The 16,778-nt window shown below is 34.9% G+C and overlaps 1 protein-coding gene across 5 annotated transcripts in view; it reads left to right on the plus strand.

Moving 5' to 3' along the window:
* The window catches only part of ARAP2 (ArfGAP with RhoGAP domain, ankyrin repeat and PH domain 2), a 189,562-nt gene that overhangs the window by 155,942 nt on the left and 16,842 nt on the right, over positions 1–16,778 (plus strand). For all 5 annotated transcript variants that reach the window (XM_041753307.1, XM_041753306.1, XM_041753310.1 and 2 more), the window contains 4 exons: positions 3,652–3,791; positions 12,504–12,586; positions 13,831–13,866; positions 16,277–16,340. In XM_041753307.1, coding sequence (XP_041609241.1) covers positions 3,652–3,791; positions 12,504–12,586; positions 13,831–13,866; positions 16,277–16,340 — 323 coding nt within the window. The remainder of the gene's footprint in view (positions 1–3,651; positions 3,792–12,503; positions 12,587–13,830; positions 13,867–16,276; positions 16,341–16,778) is intronic.

The raw sequence follows: 16,778 nt of genomic DNA on the forward strand, positions 1-16,778 counted from the left end.
TTGAATAAGAACTCGAGGTTTTCAGATGATTTGGGAAAAACTGTTTTTTGTTGTTTTAATTTATCCCAGTAATATAGTCTGTTCTGTTTAAATAAATTTGGCCATTCTGTTTTGTTTCATTTGTGTGACTTTTAAGGGCTTTTCTAGTTAATAACAAAATTATAGCACAACTAAGAATAGTTTTTTTTTTTTTTTCTTGCTGTTCCACTGTTAACTTGAAAGATGCCTTAACTCCAGTTGTAACCTTCCTTGTCCTAGCATTCAACAAGAAGGGGAGAGGGATTTATGTTTTTTCTAGAGACAGTATGCTGGAGTTTTATTGGAATGAAACACAAAGGTAGTAAAGAAAATTGTACCCATTAGGGTACATCCCAGAATCGTTCTTTGAAGGAAATAATTGCTTTGGAGAATGCATGAAGTCTTCAGATTTGTTACATTTGCAAAAAAATTAGATGATTTTCCCGAGTTACTCAACGGCTTCTTATAGTACATTAATGATGTGCTATAGCTGGTTTCTTTTTCAATTAAAAGCACATTTACAGAGTGTGTGCTATGTCTTTCTTTCCTTTTTTTCTTTTTTTAACATTCTGAGTACCTAGAAGTATTCCATGCTTATTAACTTACAAGATGCCAAGGATTGATAGCATGGACCCTGCCACATGTGAAATCCATCTTTTTTATTAGATCAGAGGGATTCGATGTATATTGAATGACTATAGCAAAGGGTGGAACCAGGAGGACTACATATGGCATTAGAAACACTAGTGTTCTGAAGTTTAGATCTTAAAAAAAAAAAAAAAGAAAAAAAACATCTAGAAAGATCACTGTGCTGGGACGGACTATGAAAAGACCAAGATCTCTTGGAATTGAGAAGCCCAAAGCATAGCAGGGAGACAGCAGTTCTGGCCTGAGTCTCAAGAGTTATGAAGCCGAAATCCCACTGCAAAGAGCAGAAATTTGAACTGCTCAGAAGAGACATGCAGAGCATAAAGCTTATATTCTGACAAGTTAGAGTTGAATTCAAACCTGAATAGGGTCTGGATAGCAGATACAGAGGACACAGCTGGCATGAACTTTTACTGAACCAAGTTCCTCTGGAACAGAGGACCTTAGTAAGCTTTCTGCCTGAGATGAAGGGGAGGGAGTGAAAATATTAAGAGTGAAGTACCCCACAGTTGAGGGACCGATCAGTACTGGAAAAGTGAATTGTTGGAAGCCATTTAATTCATAACCTTGTTTTTGTTACATGCTGAGTTACGCATGATGTCCCCCAAAGTATGTAGCTTCATTTTGTCCTTTAAGTGGTGGGTAATCATTGCACATGTTTTAACATTTTGAGAGCAGTTTAGTTGTGAGAGCTTTTCAAAAGTCTTTAAAGCCCTTGATAGTTATAGAGCTTCATTTCAAAGTTCTTTCCATTCTTCCCTCCTTCTTCACATATATTTCTCTCAGAACTTCTCTCCAGTTCCATAATAATGAATGCTGCAAGATGTAGCTAATATACTCAATTAAATAATGATTAAAATGATAAATTTTAACAAGTATGAACCCAAACACAGCAACAGTATTTTTTTTCCCTAAGCCTATTTTCTCTTACAACCTACAAATAGATGGTTTACTTGGGCACTGGACATATGATTTTTGGTAACATTTGAAAGGTTTATTTAGGGCAAAAATCTAAGTGAAAAAGTACGATTAGAAGGCTTGAATAGAATTTGTTTGGCTTAAGCAATATACAATATCTGTATCTCACAACTTGATTATAATTTAAACTTTTAAAAAATGATTTACCTGTCTCTAAACCAACCATATTGTAAATACCTTTCTCCACTTCCCTATTCTAAATCAGCTGAATCACTAAGCTACTGAATATTTTTTGAATTGCTCACTTCTATCAGAAGATACAACATTGTTTATCAGCCCATATTTAACTCATTGCCTCCAAGATTGTATATTACTAGAATCAAGTGCACACTATACCCTAAATACTTTATGAAGAAATGAATGATTTGGTGTAATATGAATTTCACTGAATAGTTTTATGTTTACTTTTTTCTTGACCCTATTAAAATACACCTTACTCTTCATTGAAAAGATTATTTTTAATTTAAAAATAAGTTATTTAGTTGTAAAATATCATTTGAAATATTTTTCTATGGTAGTGAATATCTAGTAAGTATATAAGAAGAGACATTATGGCAATGTTTTCAGATATCAAAGTCACCAAATACCAAAAAAGAACTTCTTTTAGTATGTGTGATTAAAATAATGTCTGTGGCCAGTATATGTATCTTGAAAACTATTGGGGTTTGTTAATTACACTTGTTTGTATGTCTGTGGTTAGCATCAGGGACTTAATTACTCTTGGGGGTTTTTGCTTCCAGGTATTCATACCATGCTCATATTTGAGTTATAACTACAAAGAACTGTTTCTATTTTTTTTTGTTTTTTTTTGTTTCTATTTTTTAAACTTTTGTCTTCTTATGCTAGTAATAATTGTGAAACTGTGTGTTATTTGTTGTGTAAGTACAGGTTTTCCTCAAACCAAAGAAATGTTAGATTTAAGACGGAGAGTTCTTTCTAAAACCATTCAGGTTATTTTGTAAATTTCAGAAACAATGCATAAACGTTTAAAAATTGTATCAACTGGCTAGCAAAAAATTGCTAAGGATCCTGGTCTGATACAGTGTCCCACCTTACATCTTTTTGTGGTCATTATCTAGTAGGAGGCCCACAGTATTTTCCAGGAAGAACGGATGTTGACACCATAATGACCGTGTCATAGCTATTTGGCTTAAGGTTCTCCCCCCACCCCCACTGTTCAGTTCTCAAGTAGGCAATTGAAATTGTTTAAAATTTGGGAAGAAAGTTTTAGACTGGACATGTATTGATGAATTTATACTTGATAAATTTATACAAGTACAAATTTGGTGTTCTTACCAAGAAGTATTTTTGTAAAATTGGTTGGGTGGTTTCTAAGTATGGGGCATGGCAGTATTGCACATAAAGTAGAGTTGTTAATAAGTGCTCTACCTTAGCAGTTTTGCATTTTTAACCCTTACTTAGTTCATATGTATAGGATTTTCTTTAGTGCTCTGAGAATTCCTGAATTCCTCAATCAGAATTCTGGGAGAGAATTTTTTCCCTCTGTATTTGTATTGTTTTTTTCGAGAGCTGTTCCAAAGAAATATAATGCAAGCTGAATATGTAATTTTAAATTATCTAGTAGCCACATTAGAAGATATAAACACGTGAAATTAATTTTACTAAAATAGTTTATTTAAACTCTATTTAAAATATTATAATTTAATCATGTAGTCAGTATTACAAAGTTACGATATTTTTACCTTATTTTTGGTACTACGTCTTTGAAATATGGCATATATTTTATACTAAGGGCCGATCTCAGTTGAGATAAACCACATTTCAAGTGCTTATTAGCCATCAGCCGGGTAGATAGCATGGATAGGCCTATATTACAAGTAGATATGAATATCTTGACACATGGTGTTCCCAGAAATTAACCATAGGCTTCTTACTGGTAAGAAACAAGTTATTATGCATTATCAAAACTGAAAATATAGAAATGTTTTATATTCTGTTCCAAATAAATGAAAATGTATCTCACTTACAAAATGTTGTACATTACAGAGAGGAGAACCCTGGAAAGTATCAAAGAAGGAGTCTTAAAGATTAAAGAAGAACCATCTAAAATACTGTCTGGAAATAAGTTTCAAGATCGGTATTTCGTTTTACGAGATGGGTATCTCTTTCTCTACAAGGATTCAAAGGTAGTTGTGTATTTAGTATTTGAATATGTGTGCATGTTTGTGTGGGTATTAGCAGTGTCATTTATACCTCTGTCAGTATCTTTTTGGCAGTCAGGCCCTGGGAGTAAATAGAACACACAGTAAGCTCGTGATTTCTTGCAGCCTCTGGATGGAACATGAATACACCAAGTGACAGAGTAAAGAACTTCATGTGGCACTTCTCATTTTTTAGTCCAAAGGAGTCCTTAAAGAAAAAGCTAATATGTGTTACATAAGCTAGCATGTAAATCAGCATCTTTATCAATAAAATTAAGAGCCATCAAAAAGGATGAAATCTTACCATTTACATTGATGTGGATGGAACTGGAGGGTACTATGCTGATTGAAATAAGTCAAACAGAGAAAGACAATTATCATATGGTTTCACTCATTAGTGGAATAGAGGAAACTCAAGATCTCAGAGGGAGGGAGGGAAAACTGAATGGGAAGATATCAGAGAGGGAGACAAACCATGAGAGGATCTTAACTCTGGGAAACAAACTGAGGGGGTGGAGGAATGAGGTAACTGGGTGATGGGCATTCAGGAGTTCATGTGATGTGATGAGGACCAGGTGTTATTTGCAACCGATGAATTACTGAAGTCTGCCTCTGAAACTAGTGATATACTATATGTTGGCTAATTGAATTTAAATTTAAAAAAGAGAGAGGGAATGTCATGCCCTGAGGCAAAAGTGGCTTGAGTTTAGCTAATGGAAGTTAATAGAATGTAGGATAAAAAGGCAAAAGCCTTTTACTGATGTATCCCTATAAGTTTGAATTTTCAAAAGCTTTTGTTAAGGAGTTGTGGAATGGAGAAGGAAAATAGAGATGAGAAAGGGAATAGATAAATTTTGGAACCATAAGAATGTTGATTAATATCAGAAAACCTCTAATCCACTAAGTGGGTTGTATGAATAAATAACTTAAGCTCTCAACCTCAATTTCTGAATCTGTAATATGGTGATGATAGTATGAATCCTGCATACCAGTTTATTTTAATGCTGTTAAGAATATATGTTCTTTTAAACCATGAAACATTACATATGTAATATTATATATATAGTGTGAAACACTATATAGTAATAGTATAGTATTATATATTGGTAATAGCATGCTCATCAAGACTTCATAAAGAATATTCATAGGCAAGTCCCAGACAGAGAAAAATATATTCATAGTACATATATCTGAGAAAGAATGCATATCTAGAATATGAAGAATAAATTAACACTAAAAAGACAATACAATGAAAATCGGGATGCAGTATTGAATAGACACTACATGAAAGAAGGTGGAAGAATGGCTAATATAACCATTGAACTAAAAGCACTCAATGTAATAGTCACCAGGGGCATGCAAATTGAAACCACACAATACTATTTTATGCCTCCTTATATGACTAAGGATGTTGATTAACTGTGTAGAACTGCTTGGTAGTTTTTAAAAATGAAGTTATTCATATATCTACCCCATGATCCATCATCTTGATTCCTAGGTATTATGTCCGCAAAGCACTTGTTCCAGAATGTTCATATGCAGCTTTACTCATACAAGCTAAAACCTGGAAACATTCCAGATGATTCAACATCAATAAAAGAATGATATATTCATACAATAGAATACTACTCAGCAGCAAAAATGAATACTGATGAATGTAACAACATGGATGAGTCTTTGAGCCCTTATTGAGCAAAAATAGTGATACAAAATTGTACCATATGAGTTCGTATATTAGAAGTCTAAGAACAGGCAAAACCATTTATGATGAAAGAAGTCTGGAAGTGTCTGCCTGGTGTGTAGAGAAAGATTGCTGCAGCAGCAGGATGATGGAGTCAGTAGATGATAGAAATATCTCTATCCAGTTTTGGGTGGTGATTACAGGAGTGTATGCAGTAACATCTCCACTTCCTTGAGATTCAAATAACATCTACATAATTATTTTAAATGAAGAATGACAGCAGGATCTAAAGGCACCTTTTTTTTTAATAAATTAATTTTTATTGGTGTTCAATTTACCAACATACAGAAAAACACCCAGTTCTCATCCCGTCAAGTGTCCCCCTCAGTGCCTGTCACCCATTACCCCCCACCCCCCACCCTCCTCCCCTTCCACCACCCCTAGTTCGTTTTTTATATTGAATTACAAGACTCACTGGGGTAAACATTGCTTGCATACTTTAAGTGTGTGGTGCTTCACTGTGATGTGTTGTCGAGATGTATAAAGACAAACCAGACGTGTAACATCTGTGAATATGTTATGAAGAAAGGATTCCTAGGCAGCTTTCCAAAGCTCTGTGGTCTCATTTTGTTATGGCTTCTGTTGAGCTCCCCACATGCTTTGACCGCTTTCCCTATATGTTCCTCCAGCAGTGAGGCCTCCACGTGGGCATAAATAAATCTGAGCAGCATTCCTCTTTTGATTAGGACAGTGGACTGTCCAGGCAGGGGGGCTAACAAAACAGCACTGATTCTGCAGCCCTCATCAATTCAGAGCTGTATTAAATACTGTACTGGAACTCCTATCTTATTATTCCATCTGAAAGACCCAGCAGGGAGTCTGTATAGGTATCAAATGGTTATTATTTGTTATCATTCTTCCGTTTTTCTAGTGGAGGAAGAGTGGAGTTTGCAGAAGTAAGGCACAGAAGAATTAGGGATTGTGTGAACTGAACACATCAGATTTTAAGGTTCATGAACTTGAGATTTGTGTACATGAAGTAAATTCAGGACTTCACAGCTGATTATCCTAGCCATCTAGAACCGAATCTGATTAAATTTTCTTTGGTTTTCTTCAGTCTTCTTTAGACTGACTTTCTTTCCTTGCCCTTCTATATACATAATATGTTGGTTAAGGGCCAATTTTGTAGTTGGATATGTGCTTAGCATATTTAAACATGAACCTGAACTTTTTAGTCCCATTAAGGAACCAACACTTGTATCGTGTAGCAACAGAAGGTCACTAGAAACTAGTGGTTACTCATAGTAAAGGCAGTGGAGTCATTGGCAGCAATTAGCATTCAAGATTCAGCTGGTTGCTCTATAAAAAGTAGAGTTCTATACATTTCACTTGTATTATCTCGTTTTACCTTTATCATAACTATATGAAATTAGTATTATACAATTCTCCAACTTTACCGATGGAGAAATGGAACTTACCAAGATGTTACATTACTTGCCCAATATCCCATAACCAGTAAGCAACAGAGTGTTCATTCCCAAGTGTCGGACTCCAAAGGCTCCAATCAGGGACTTACTAAACAAATAATAATTTTGCATTATTTTAACATGGTGGTTAAGTCTTTTTCCTTTAAGCAATACCAAATATTATAATCCATGTAAATTCAGTTTCTTATAGTGTTTTCCCCCAAGCTGATATAAATTTAAAAATCTGCCACAAGGAGCTTGTTCGTAGACAAGTGATTTTTTTTCAGACAGATTGATTTTGTGAGATAAAGAATCTCATACCCTTTAACAGAACATGTTTTAAGAATTTATATCTTTTTGAAAGCAACATCCTGTTTAATCTAAGATAATTCATATAGTGACAGTGTGTATATGAGTTTGTCTAAAAGAGTGGTTGTCTTTTTTTTTCTTTTTTTGGAGTTTGAAATACTTCTTTTTCCCAGCCTGAGATATAATTGACAAAAAATTGTATGTATTTACATTGTACAGGGTGATATTTTGATGCATGTACACATTGTGAAATGATTATTGCAATCAAGCTAATGAACATATCCATTACCTCACATAGTTATCTGTTGGCTGTGTGTGTGTGTTGGTGTGTGGTGACAACATTTAAGATGTACTCTCTTAGCAAATTTCAAGTATGTTGTACAGTATTAATAGTAGTCACCATGGTGTGCATTAGATCTCCAGGAGATGTATTCTGCATAACTGAAATTTTAAACCCTTTGACCAGCATCTATTTCCCCCATCCCTGACAACAACCATTCTATTTTCTGCTTTGATTTCGACTTTTTTAAAAATTCCACATATAAGTGAGATACACTATTTGTCAAAAAGACAGTGCTCTTTAAGGACAAATTTTGTTTTTGTAACAGTGACTTCAGAGGATGGGGTTATAATTATTGTGCTTAAAAGCTGTATTTGCACATCTGTCAGAATAAATTAATGCAACTGATACTTTAATTTGCACATTTAGGCAAGCAGAGGAGTCTCGACTTATGGTTTTCCTTAAACCACCATTATTTTCAACATATGACTTTATGTGGCTGGTTATTTTTTCATGTTGCTGCTCTGTCCCTTTTAATATTGATGGTCGAATCATTGGTAATGTTAACATTTCCAATTATCTTACAGTAAATAAGCAATAGTGAAAATCTCCTAACTTATTTGAATAAACATTTGCCTCTGGTTTTGACAGTTACCATTAATATATGTATATTTGTCTATACTTAGAAAATGATTTGCTGAGAAGGAAGTGGAAATTATAAATTGAAAAGTGTATTTAAAAAGACTGTGTGTTAATTAGAGATAATTTATGAATGCTCATTAACAACAAATTAGGGTAATACACAGGGGAAGATATATTTTGTTTTGAGTTTTCCCTGCACAGAAAATGTTAATTAAAATGTTTTCAGACTTGATTTACATAAAAGGTGAGAAGTTTCAAAGAATATTACCATTATACTGTTAATGATGTGAAAAAACCAAGTGAGTAAGGGAGGGGTCATTAGTTGCATGCACTAATAAGCAAACTCCTTTTAGTAGCAAGAATAATTTTTTAAGCACGCTAATTTAATTGGCTAAGTTGAAAAACTTTATTTTAAATTATAGTGCCTGAAGTAACATGTTAGAGACTTCCCAAACAGTCCAGTATTTTGAACTTTTCGAAGCAATTCTCCAGAAAATATACATACCAAAGGAGAGAATTGTAATAAACCAACAGTAAAGTTATCTTGCCAAATGAGGTTTCTTTTTATAGAACTTTCCATTAGTATCCTTAGAGTTCCACTTCATGCATATTCAATTTAAAGACAAACTAAAAAAAGCTTGCTTTCCACTGTTGTGGATTTCCTCTCAAATTCTGTCATTAGCATTCTTTTTGGACAGGATATGGTATAAAGTCATGAGCTTGCATGTCAGGAGTGGCTTGAGAATCTGTTGTAGGACTTCAGACAATCCACTGCCAAAAGCACTTGACGACGTAGGCAGTCCCGGACTTACTGAGGTCCTGTTAAGATTGAAGACTACCCACTTCAGCAGTGCTTCTCTCATTCTGAACCGTGCAAATCCCATCTAACCCACACTGCTGGAACTCCTGCCTCTCACCTTACCTGGCTGCCTCACTCGGGACTGAGTCCAAGGGAATAGCAGTCTCAACTACGCAGATGGACATTCACCTCAGCTGCTGTCTCATGTAGTATCTCACAGGTGTGGCCAGGAGGCTCCACACCTGTACACGTTCCTAAGTTCTCCTTGCTTTGAGTCTCTCCTACGTGGAATATGTCCTGCCTTACAAAGCTAGCTTGCTCTTCTATATAGTAGACTTCAGTGCTAATTAACATTCAGTAAAGTAGCACACTACAAAAACAGTACCCCCAAACCAGTCCTCAGTTGGGATAAAAGACAAAACATAAACTACCAGAAAATGACCTTAACATTAGAAGTAGAGGCTTTATGAAGGAAACTACAGAACTTCACTGAGAGAAATAAAATTTATGTCGTCTACTAATATTTATTTATAGGTCTGATGTATTTCTTTTCAAAATCCCAAAGGAATTATTTTTAGAATTTGGCAAAAATGATGTGCCTCCAAGTGTAAACAGATAAGAATATGTGCAAACATTTTGGGGCATAAAAAATAAAATAGGGGCTCCTGGGTAGCCCAGTCAGTGAAGCATCTGCCTTTAGCTTGGGTCATGATCCCTGGATCCTCGGATTGAGTCCTACATTGGACTCCCTAGTCAGCAGGGACCCTGCTTCTCCCTCTCCCTCTGCTGCTCCCCCTGCTTGTGCTCTCTTTTTCTCTCTTAAAAAAAATAATAATTGCATAGTATTTTGCATCCAACTGTCATGCTATACAATAAAGCTGAAATAGCCAAGATAATATGATCCTGGCATGAAAATGAACAGAGATAGCTGTGCTACCCTTAAGTAAGGTAAAAGACCTAATTGTATATTAAGATTTACTTTTGGTAAATATGCCATTATAAATGCATGACTAAAGAAGAGTTTGTTTATTAACTAGGGCTGGAATAATTGTTAAAAATTTCAATTTAAATTCTCATCTTTACTGTAAATAAAATATATACTCCAGATTGACAGAAGTAAAACTCTAGAAAGTGCAACCCTTCAAATTACATGGCCACACAATTCGGTATTTGTCAGCTATGTGAGAATCCTTTAAAGTTTAAGAGATAAAGTTCAAAAGAAAAGATCAGTATGACTTCATAAAAATAATAAAAGTAAACAGCAAAATTAAGGCAAACAGCAATTTGTGTAGAATATTTCATTTAAAAGGACAAGGCAGTTTGTTACTTGATATAGATAAAACTAATTCAAACAAGACAAATTGTTGACCAAGTCAAAAGTGAAAATTACTAATGAATACATGAGTGTATGTTTAATTGTAAGTAAATGCACACTATCAGTTTGCCAAAATCTTATTTATTTTTTATGCTTTTATTTATTTGAGAGGGAATGAGAGTGTGAGTGAGGGGGAGGGGCAGAGGGCATGGAACAAGCAGACACCATGCTGAGGATGGAGCCCAAGGCAGGGCTCGATCCCATGACCCCAAGATCAGAACCTGAGCCAAAATCAAGAGTCAGTGCTCAACTAACCAAGCCATCTAGATACCCCCCAAAATCTGAAACACATTCCTAGCCTTTAGTCCAGTGATTCCATTTCTAGAAATATAGCCATAAGAGAAAAAATATCCAAACTATTTTAAATTATCTACCCTGATGATAATAGCAAACATTGATCATAGTGACCAGGAGTAAATTCCCCGTGTACACTCCAGGCTTCATCAATGCCATAGAGCACTGGTCACACAAGCATTATTCTTGATCATCTACTTCCTTACTTTTACCTTTTTATTTTCTCTGTATTCTCTTAACCTTTTTTCTCTGTGAAAGGCAATTTTTAATTTTATAAACGTATTTCCATCCTTTACTTTTTAAATACAACTGCTTTCATGAAAAAAAGACTTCAGAGTCATAGTTTAACTCATATAGAACTGGTACTAATTTCAGCTAAATGTACTTAGTACTGAATTTCAGCCAGTATTTGCTAAGTGAGCTTTTGCATCCTGTCCTAGGATTCTAACAACGTGTCTGTATTACTGCGTCTCTGAAGCAATGTGTTTTAAGTTCCTAATAACAGTTGTAATTTATTGGACACTTACTACATGCTGATTACTGGACTAAATGCTTTATAGACATTTTTCTCATTTAATCTGTAGAATAATCCTATTAGTATCCCTTTCCTTACTCAGTCTTTTTTTTTTTTTAAGATTTTATTTATTTACTTATTTTTTTTGAGAGAGAGAATGAGCAGGGTAGAGGGGTGGAGTGACATACAGACTCCCAGTTAATCAGTGAGCCTGACGTGGGGCGTGATCCAAGGACCCTGTGATCATGACCTGGGAGCCGAATTCAGATGCTTAACAAACTGAAGTGCCCAGATGCCCCCTTACCTAATAATAACCCTCTGAGTGCTCGCTTCGGCAGCACATATATAATAATAACCCTCTGAGGTACTCAGTATTTTTATTATCCGTGTTTAATAACAAGAAGAGCAGAGAAAAGTAATGTGAAGTCACAAACTAAGTAGCAAGCCAGATTTGCACTTAGGTTTCCATGATCCCAAACCCCTTGCTCTTAATAATAAATGCTATATTCCTAACACTTTGAAATATATATTTCCTTCAGAATTTTTAGGAGAGAAATCATGTAATAATCATTTCGAAGGCTATTATCTTTATAAAATTATTTCAGTTTATCCAAGGATAAATAACAAAATGTGGGGTTTGATGAAAGTTGTGAAATTAGAGTATAATGATTCAGGTTTTGCCTCATGACCTATGTTCCAGTATTTTAAACACATATTAGTTACAGATAAATATGTTAGGATGTGTATGGAGAATAGATAATGGGTCCAGAGCAGATGTAAATTTTTAATAGTCTACTTTTATGAATTATTTGTGAAAAATGATATTAATATGAATACTTGAGATCAATATGTACTCATAAAGGTTCATAGTATGTTTTCCATCATTCTAAAATCCAAAAAGTACAGAAAATCATAATACATTTGGTAGCAAAACCATTAACATGAAAGTAGTTTCCTTAGTTATATGAATACAGGGTGCTGCCTCAGACAACGCTGGTGGAATTACATGATATTGTATATGATTCTATTTTTAAATTATGAAAAAAATGAAAAATTATCAATTCTGATATATATCTGGTCCTAGGTGTCTTGGATAAAAAAATATTGTGTTTATGTATACATATACACACATACATAAGTATGCATGTATATCCAAAATTTTATACTTAAATGTATAACATTGTAATCAGAACAATCTTCATGTGCTGAAAACTTGGTATAACATCCATAAAACATTGAAGAAATAAACAATTCCAAGTCCAGTCATTATTACTTAAGAGAAATATAAAGATATTTATGAAGTCTATTTAATTACAAATTATTTTCTTTCCTTACAGAGTAGTAAATATGACAAAATGTTTTCTCTTGCTTCAATGAAGTTTTATCTTGGAGTGAAAAAGAAAATGAAGCCTCCAACAAGGTAAAGTTTGAAAGGGGAAGGTTTTGAAAAAGTAAAAGTTTTAGGAATATGTGTCTATTTAAGGATTTGGAGGTCAGAGGCATTAATCAAGCTTTTTATTTTTTTTATTTTTTTTTTTTAGGTTAGACCTTTCTTTTTTTTTTTTTTTTTAAATTAACTTTTATTGGTGTTTAATTTACCAACATACAGAAAAACACCCAGTGCTCATCCCGTCAAGTGTCCACCTCAGTGCCCGTCACCCATTCCCCTCCAACACCCGCCCTCCTCCCCTTCCACCACCCCTAGTTCGTTTCCCATAAATTAAGCTATAGACAGAATCTTTAAGCTGCCACAGACATGGCAGGGGACCTGTTGAAGATTGCAAGAACTTGTGTAGGCAGATTAAAAACGCATGATGTCAAACTTCTACTAAAATCAAACTTCTTGGTCTCTGCTGTGTAAAGCAAGAAATCCCCATAAGGCCCTGTCTACTGAAAAAAATGCATGGATTTTTCTCTGCATCCCATTCCTTGATCGGTCTCACAACCTGGGAACATAAGGAATGTTCTAGGCAATTCTACACACTGGAAAACAGCCTCTTGATGCCTGGCTGTGTAATTTGCCCTTTTCATTTTGCCAAATTCGGTAGTAAACCTGCAACATAACGGGGAGGAAGTGGACTCCTCTTATACATTGCCTTCCTCTTCAATATTTGAATCTTGCCAGCAGGTAGTTTATGCCATACTTTCTTATCACAAATTAACTTGATTAGCTAATTAATATTTGCAATTAATATTTGCATGAATACTTACAAAACATTTTAATGAACATACTCTGGGTTTCTGTTACTGAAAATTTTATCACTTTCCCTATACGCACAATTTGTAAACTCAACACATATACCTGTGTTGCTGTTGACACATTCTTTATTTCCCACAATATCAGTAACAAGGTATATATCTTGTTTTGGTCATTTTCCCAGATATCTATCCTTTCTCAGCCAAGAGTATCTTCTGAGAGATTTCCCACACTTTCCCATGACATCATAAGACCCCTTCCCTCTGTCCCTTGAGCATATTTAAATTTGTAGCTGAACCCCTCATTTATCATTCAACCCTAGATGAGTCATAACCATTGACTCATTACTTGTGGGTATCTGTTCTGTGTGATAATCACAATTTAATACCTAATCCTGTTTTCAGTCTTAAACAGTTCCTTTTTTTAAAATATGTATATGTCTGTGTTTTTTTTCCCATGTGATTTAGTTGGGGATTGACAGCGTATTCTGAAAAACATCACTGGTAAGTTAATAGCTGGTCATTTTTGGATTTGATATATTGATAACCTCAGTAAACAAATAATGTTATTGGCAGATATATCTACCAACAGGAAATGTTTCACCTAAGTGAAGCTAATTTTTTTTTCTTTAATACTTTGAGAAGAAGAAAAATTTGCTTCAAGGTTTATGTCCATTTCAATCCCATGAATCCTAGTTGCTAGTGCTTCTTAAGAGAAACTATGTCTGATTTCTCCTTAGTTATGTGAGTGTGGAATCTCAGCTTTTATGGGATAGACAGAATTCAGTTTTATATAAAGAATAAATAACCAAAACGCAGTATTAAAAAAAAATATTGGGGGATCCCTGGGTGGCGCAGCGGTTTGGCACCTGTCTTTGGCCCAGGGCGCGATCCTGGAGACCCGGTATCGAATCCCATGTCGGGCTCCCGGTGCATGGAGCCTGCTTCTCCCTCTGCCTGTGTCTCTGCCTCTCTCTCTCTGTGTGTGTGTGTGTGACTATCATAAATAAATAAAAATTTTTAAAAAAATCTTGGTATAAAAAAACTTGGTATAAAAAAAAATCTTGGCCTCAAACATTTTCTTTCCAAATATGTAAGTTTTTCCCATTAATGTCACAAGATTTAGCCAGTCTCCCTCGATATTGTACTGTGTCCCCTTCTCCCACCCTAGCTCTGTCTAACCAACCACTAAACCATACTAGATCTGCCTCTTAATTGTCTGTCTGATGAGGCCATGTGTTCATTCATCTGTGTGGAATATTCCAGTCATCCTAAGTGCTCTTCATGCCTCTAATTTTACTTTTGTTATCTAGAATATTCTCTACCAAGCCACCAAAGGGGCTTTCTAAAATGCATTGTGTTTCTTTCCTGCATTAAAGCTCTTCTACGGGATAAAATAGAAGATTGTTGGCACAGCATGCAGGGCACTTTAAATATGAGGCTCCATCATCAGCTTTATGTCCCATGAGTTCCCCCTCCCCCCTTTTTCAACCTAATGATAAAATAGTAATCTGTCTTTAATTCACCATAGATTCCTTGCTCCTTCATCTCTACATGTCTAATGTATGTAATCCCTTTACTGAATCTTCTTCCATACTCTGTGCTGCAGCCATCCTCTTCCTGCTGATGTGATAGACTCAATATCATTCTTCTTTCAAACTATAGCTCAGATGCCCCAAAAGTCTTATCAGATAACTTTTATCTCTAATCATTACTTATTTTTTCTTGGCATCGGTAGTATTTTGCACACAAGTACATAATTATAGAGAGGATTTTTTTGGACATGGTAATAGAAAGGTAGTCTTGGGATCCCTGGGTGGCGCAGCGGTTTGGCGCCTGCCTTTGGCCCAGGGCGCGATCCTGGAGACCCGGGATCGAGTCCCACATCGGGCTCCCGGTGCATGGAGCCTGCTTCTCCCTCTGCCTGTGTCTCTGCCTCTCTCTCTCTCTCTCTGTATGACTATCATAAATAAATAAAATTAAAAAAAAAAAAAAAAAAAAAAAAAAAAAAAAAAAAAAAAGAAAGGTAGTCTTTATGAGAATCTAATGAATGAAGCAAAAATGTTTTACAAATTTCATTTTAGTACTTTTACAAATTATTTTTCAAAGAGGAATAATATATATCAATATATAATATTGTATTATATAATATATATATTATATATAAATATTAGCATAATATTTATATATATAAAATTATCTTGAAGTGGCCATGTCATTTTAACATCACTTACAGAATTTTCCTTTTATAAGACTCCTTTAGTGCATCCCCAAGTGTGCTCTTTCTATATTTGTGTTCAACTTTACTTTCTCTTTTTCTCACTGTGTTATAATTTATTTGTTTACATGCCTAGCTCCTCTAATAGACTATGTGAACCTTGAAGGCAAGATCTCTGTTTTATGTAGGTTTTCGATAAAAGGTTACTGAATCCGTGTTATTGAACATGAGGTAGTAGTTTTTCATTTAGTTCATTTTTCACAAGTCTTGTGGGTATTAATGTTTATAATCCTAATGATGGAGACTGTCTAAGCCTACTCTTAAGAAAATGTGCACATGTTTTTCTTCTTAGGCTCAGAGTTTCTGGGGAAAAAGATGTTTAACACCATGTACCTGAAAAAAGTAAATGACCATGGCCTTTCTGCCTATACAAAAATATTGCTGGTCCTTTTTTAGCAGTTACCAAAACCTGTAGCTATATTGTGTTTAAACTATCATATATTACTATTATTTTGATCTTGTACATTTAACAGAAACCTGAAGCAACTTATACTGAAATAACTCCTGTTTTGTTTGCATTAAGTCATGAATCAGGAAATATTCAAAGAAGTTTGTGATCACTTAATAACCCAACAAATACACTGGAGAACAGTTCTGTATTTTTGAATTATGTATTTTATAAACCTTGTTTTACAGGCACATTTGTTGTGATAGTCTACAAACTCAGATGGAGTGGATGGCCAATGTCTTCATTGCCCAGGTATGATCTCTGTTTCAGCTCTCTAGCAAAGTATAACCACTTACAGAAAATGTGTGATTTACAAATCATCTTTAATAAGAGTTTTATATGTGTTCTTTTATTTTCCAGTTTATATATTTTTTAAATATATGAGAATCCGAATTTATCCATCACTCTTTGAAAGAGAGTTCACTCTCTTTTTTGAGGCTCCTTTCTTGGCACTCCAGCAACTCTTTACCTTACGAGCGGTGTACTGCTTCAAGATGATAGTATAAGAAAGAGGAGCTTGTTTTACTAGAGTCCCACATTCATCTTCATTTAGAAAAGTGTACTGTTTCCCTTCCTGTTCTCCCTATGGCCGCCTACTCCCACACTTCCCCCACCCTAGCCTTTCCAAAAACAAGGACAGGAACCTACATTCCTTTACTACTCATTGTGTGCTGGATTCTTCAGAAGAGT

Source organism: Vulpes lagopus, chromosome 4 (genome assembly GCF_018345385.1).
Source record: "Vulpes lagopus strain Blue_001 chromosome 4, ASM1834538v1, whole genome shotgun sequence".
NCBI classification, from domain to species: Eukaryota; Metazoa; Chordata; class Mammalia; order Carnivora; family Canidae; genus Vulpes; species Vulpes lagopus.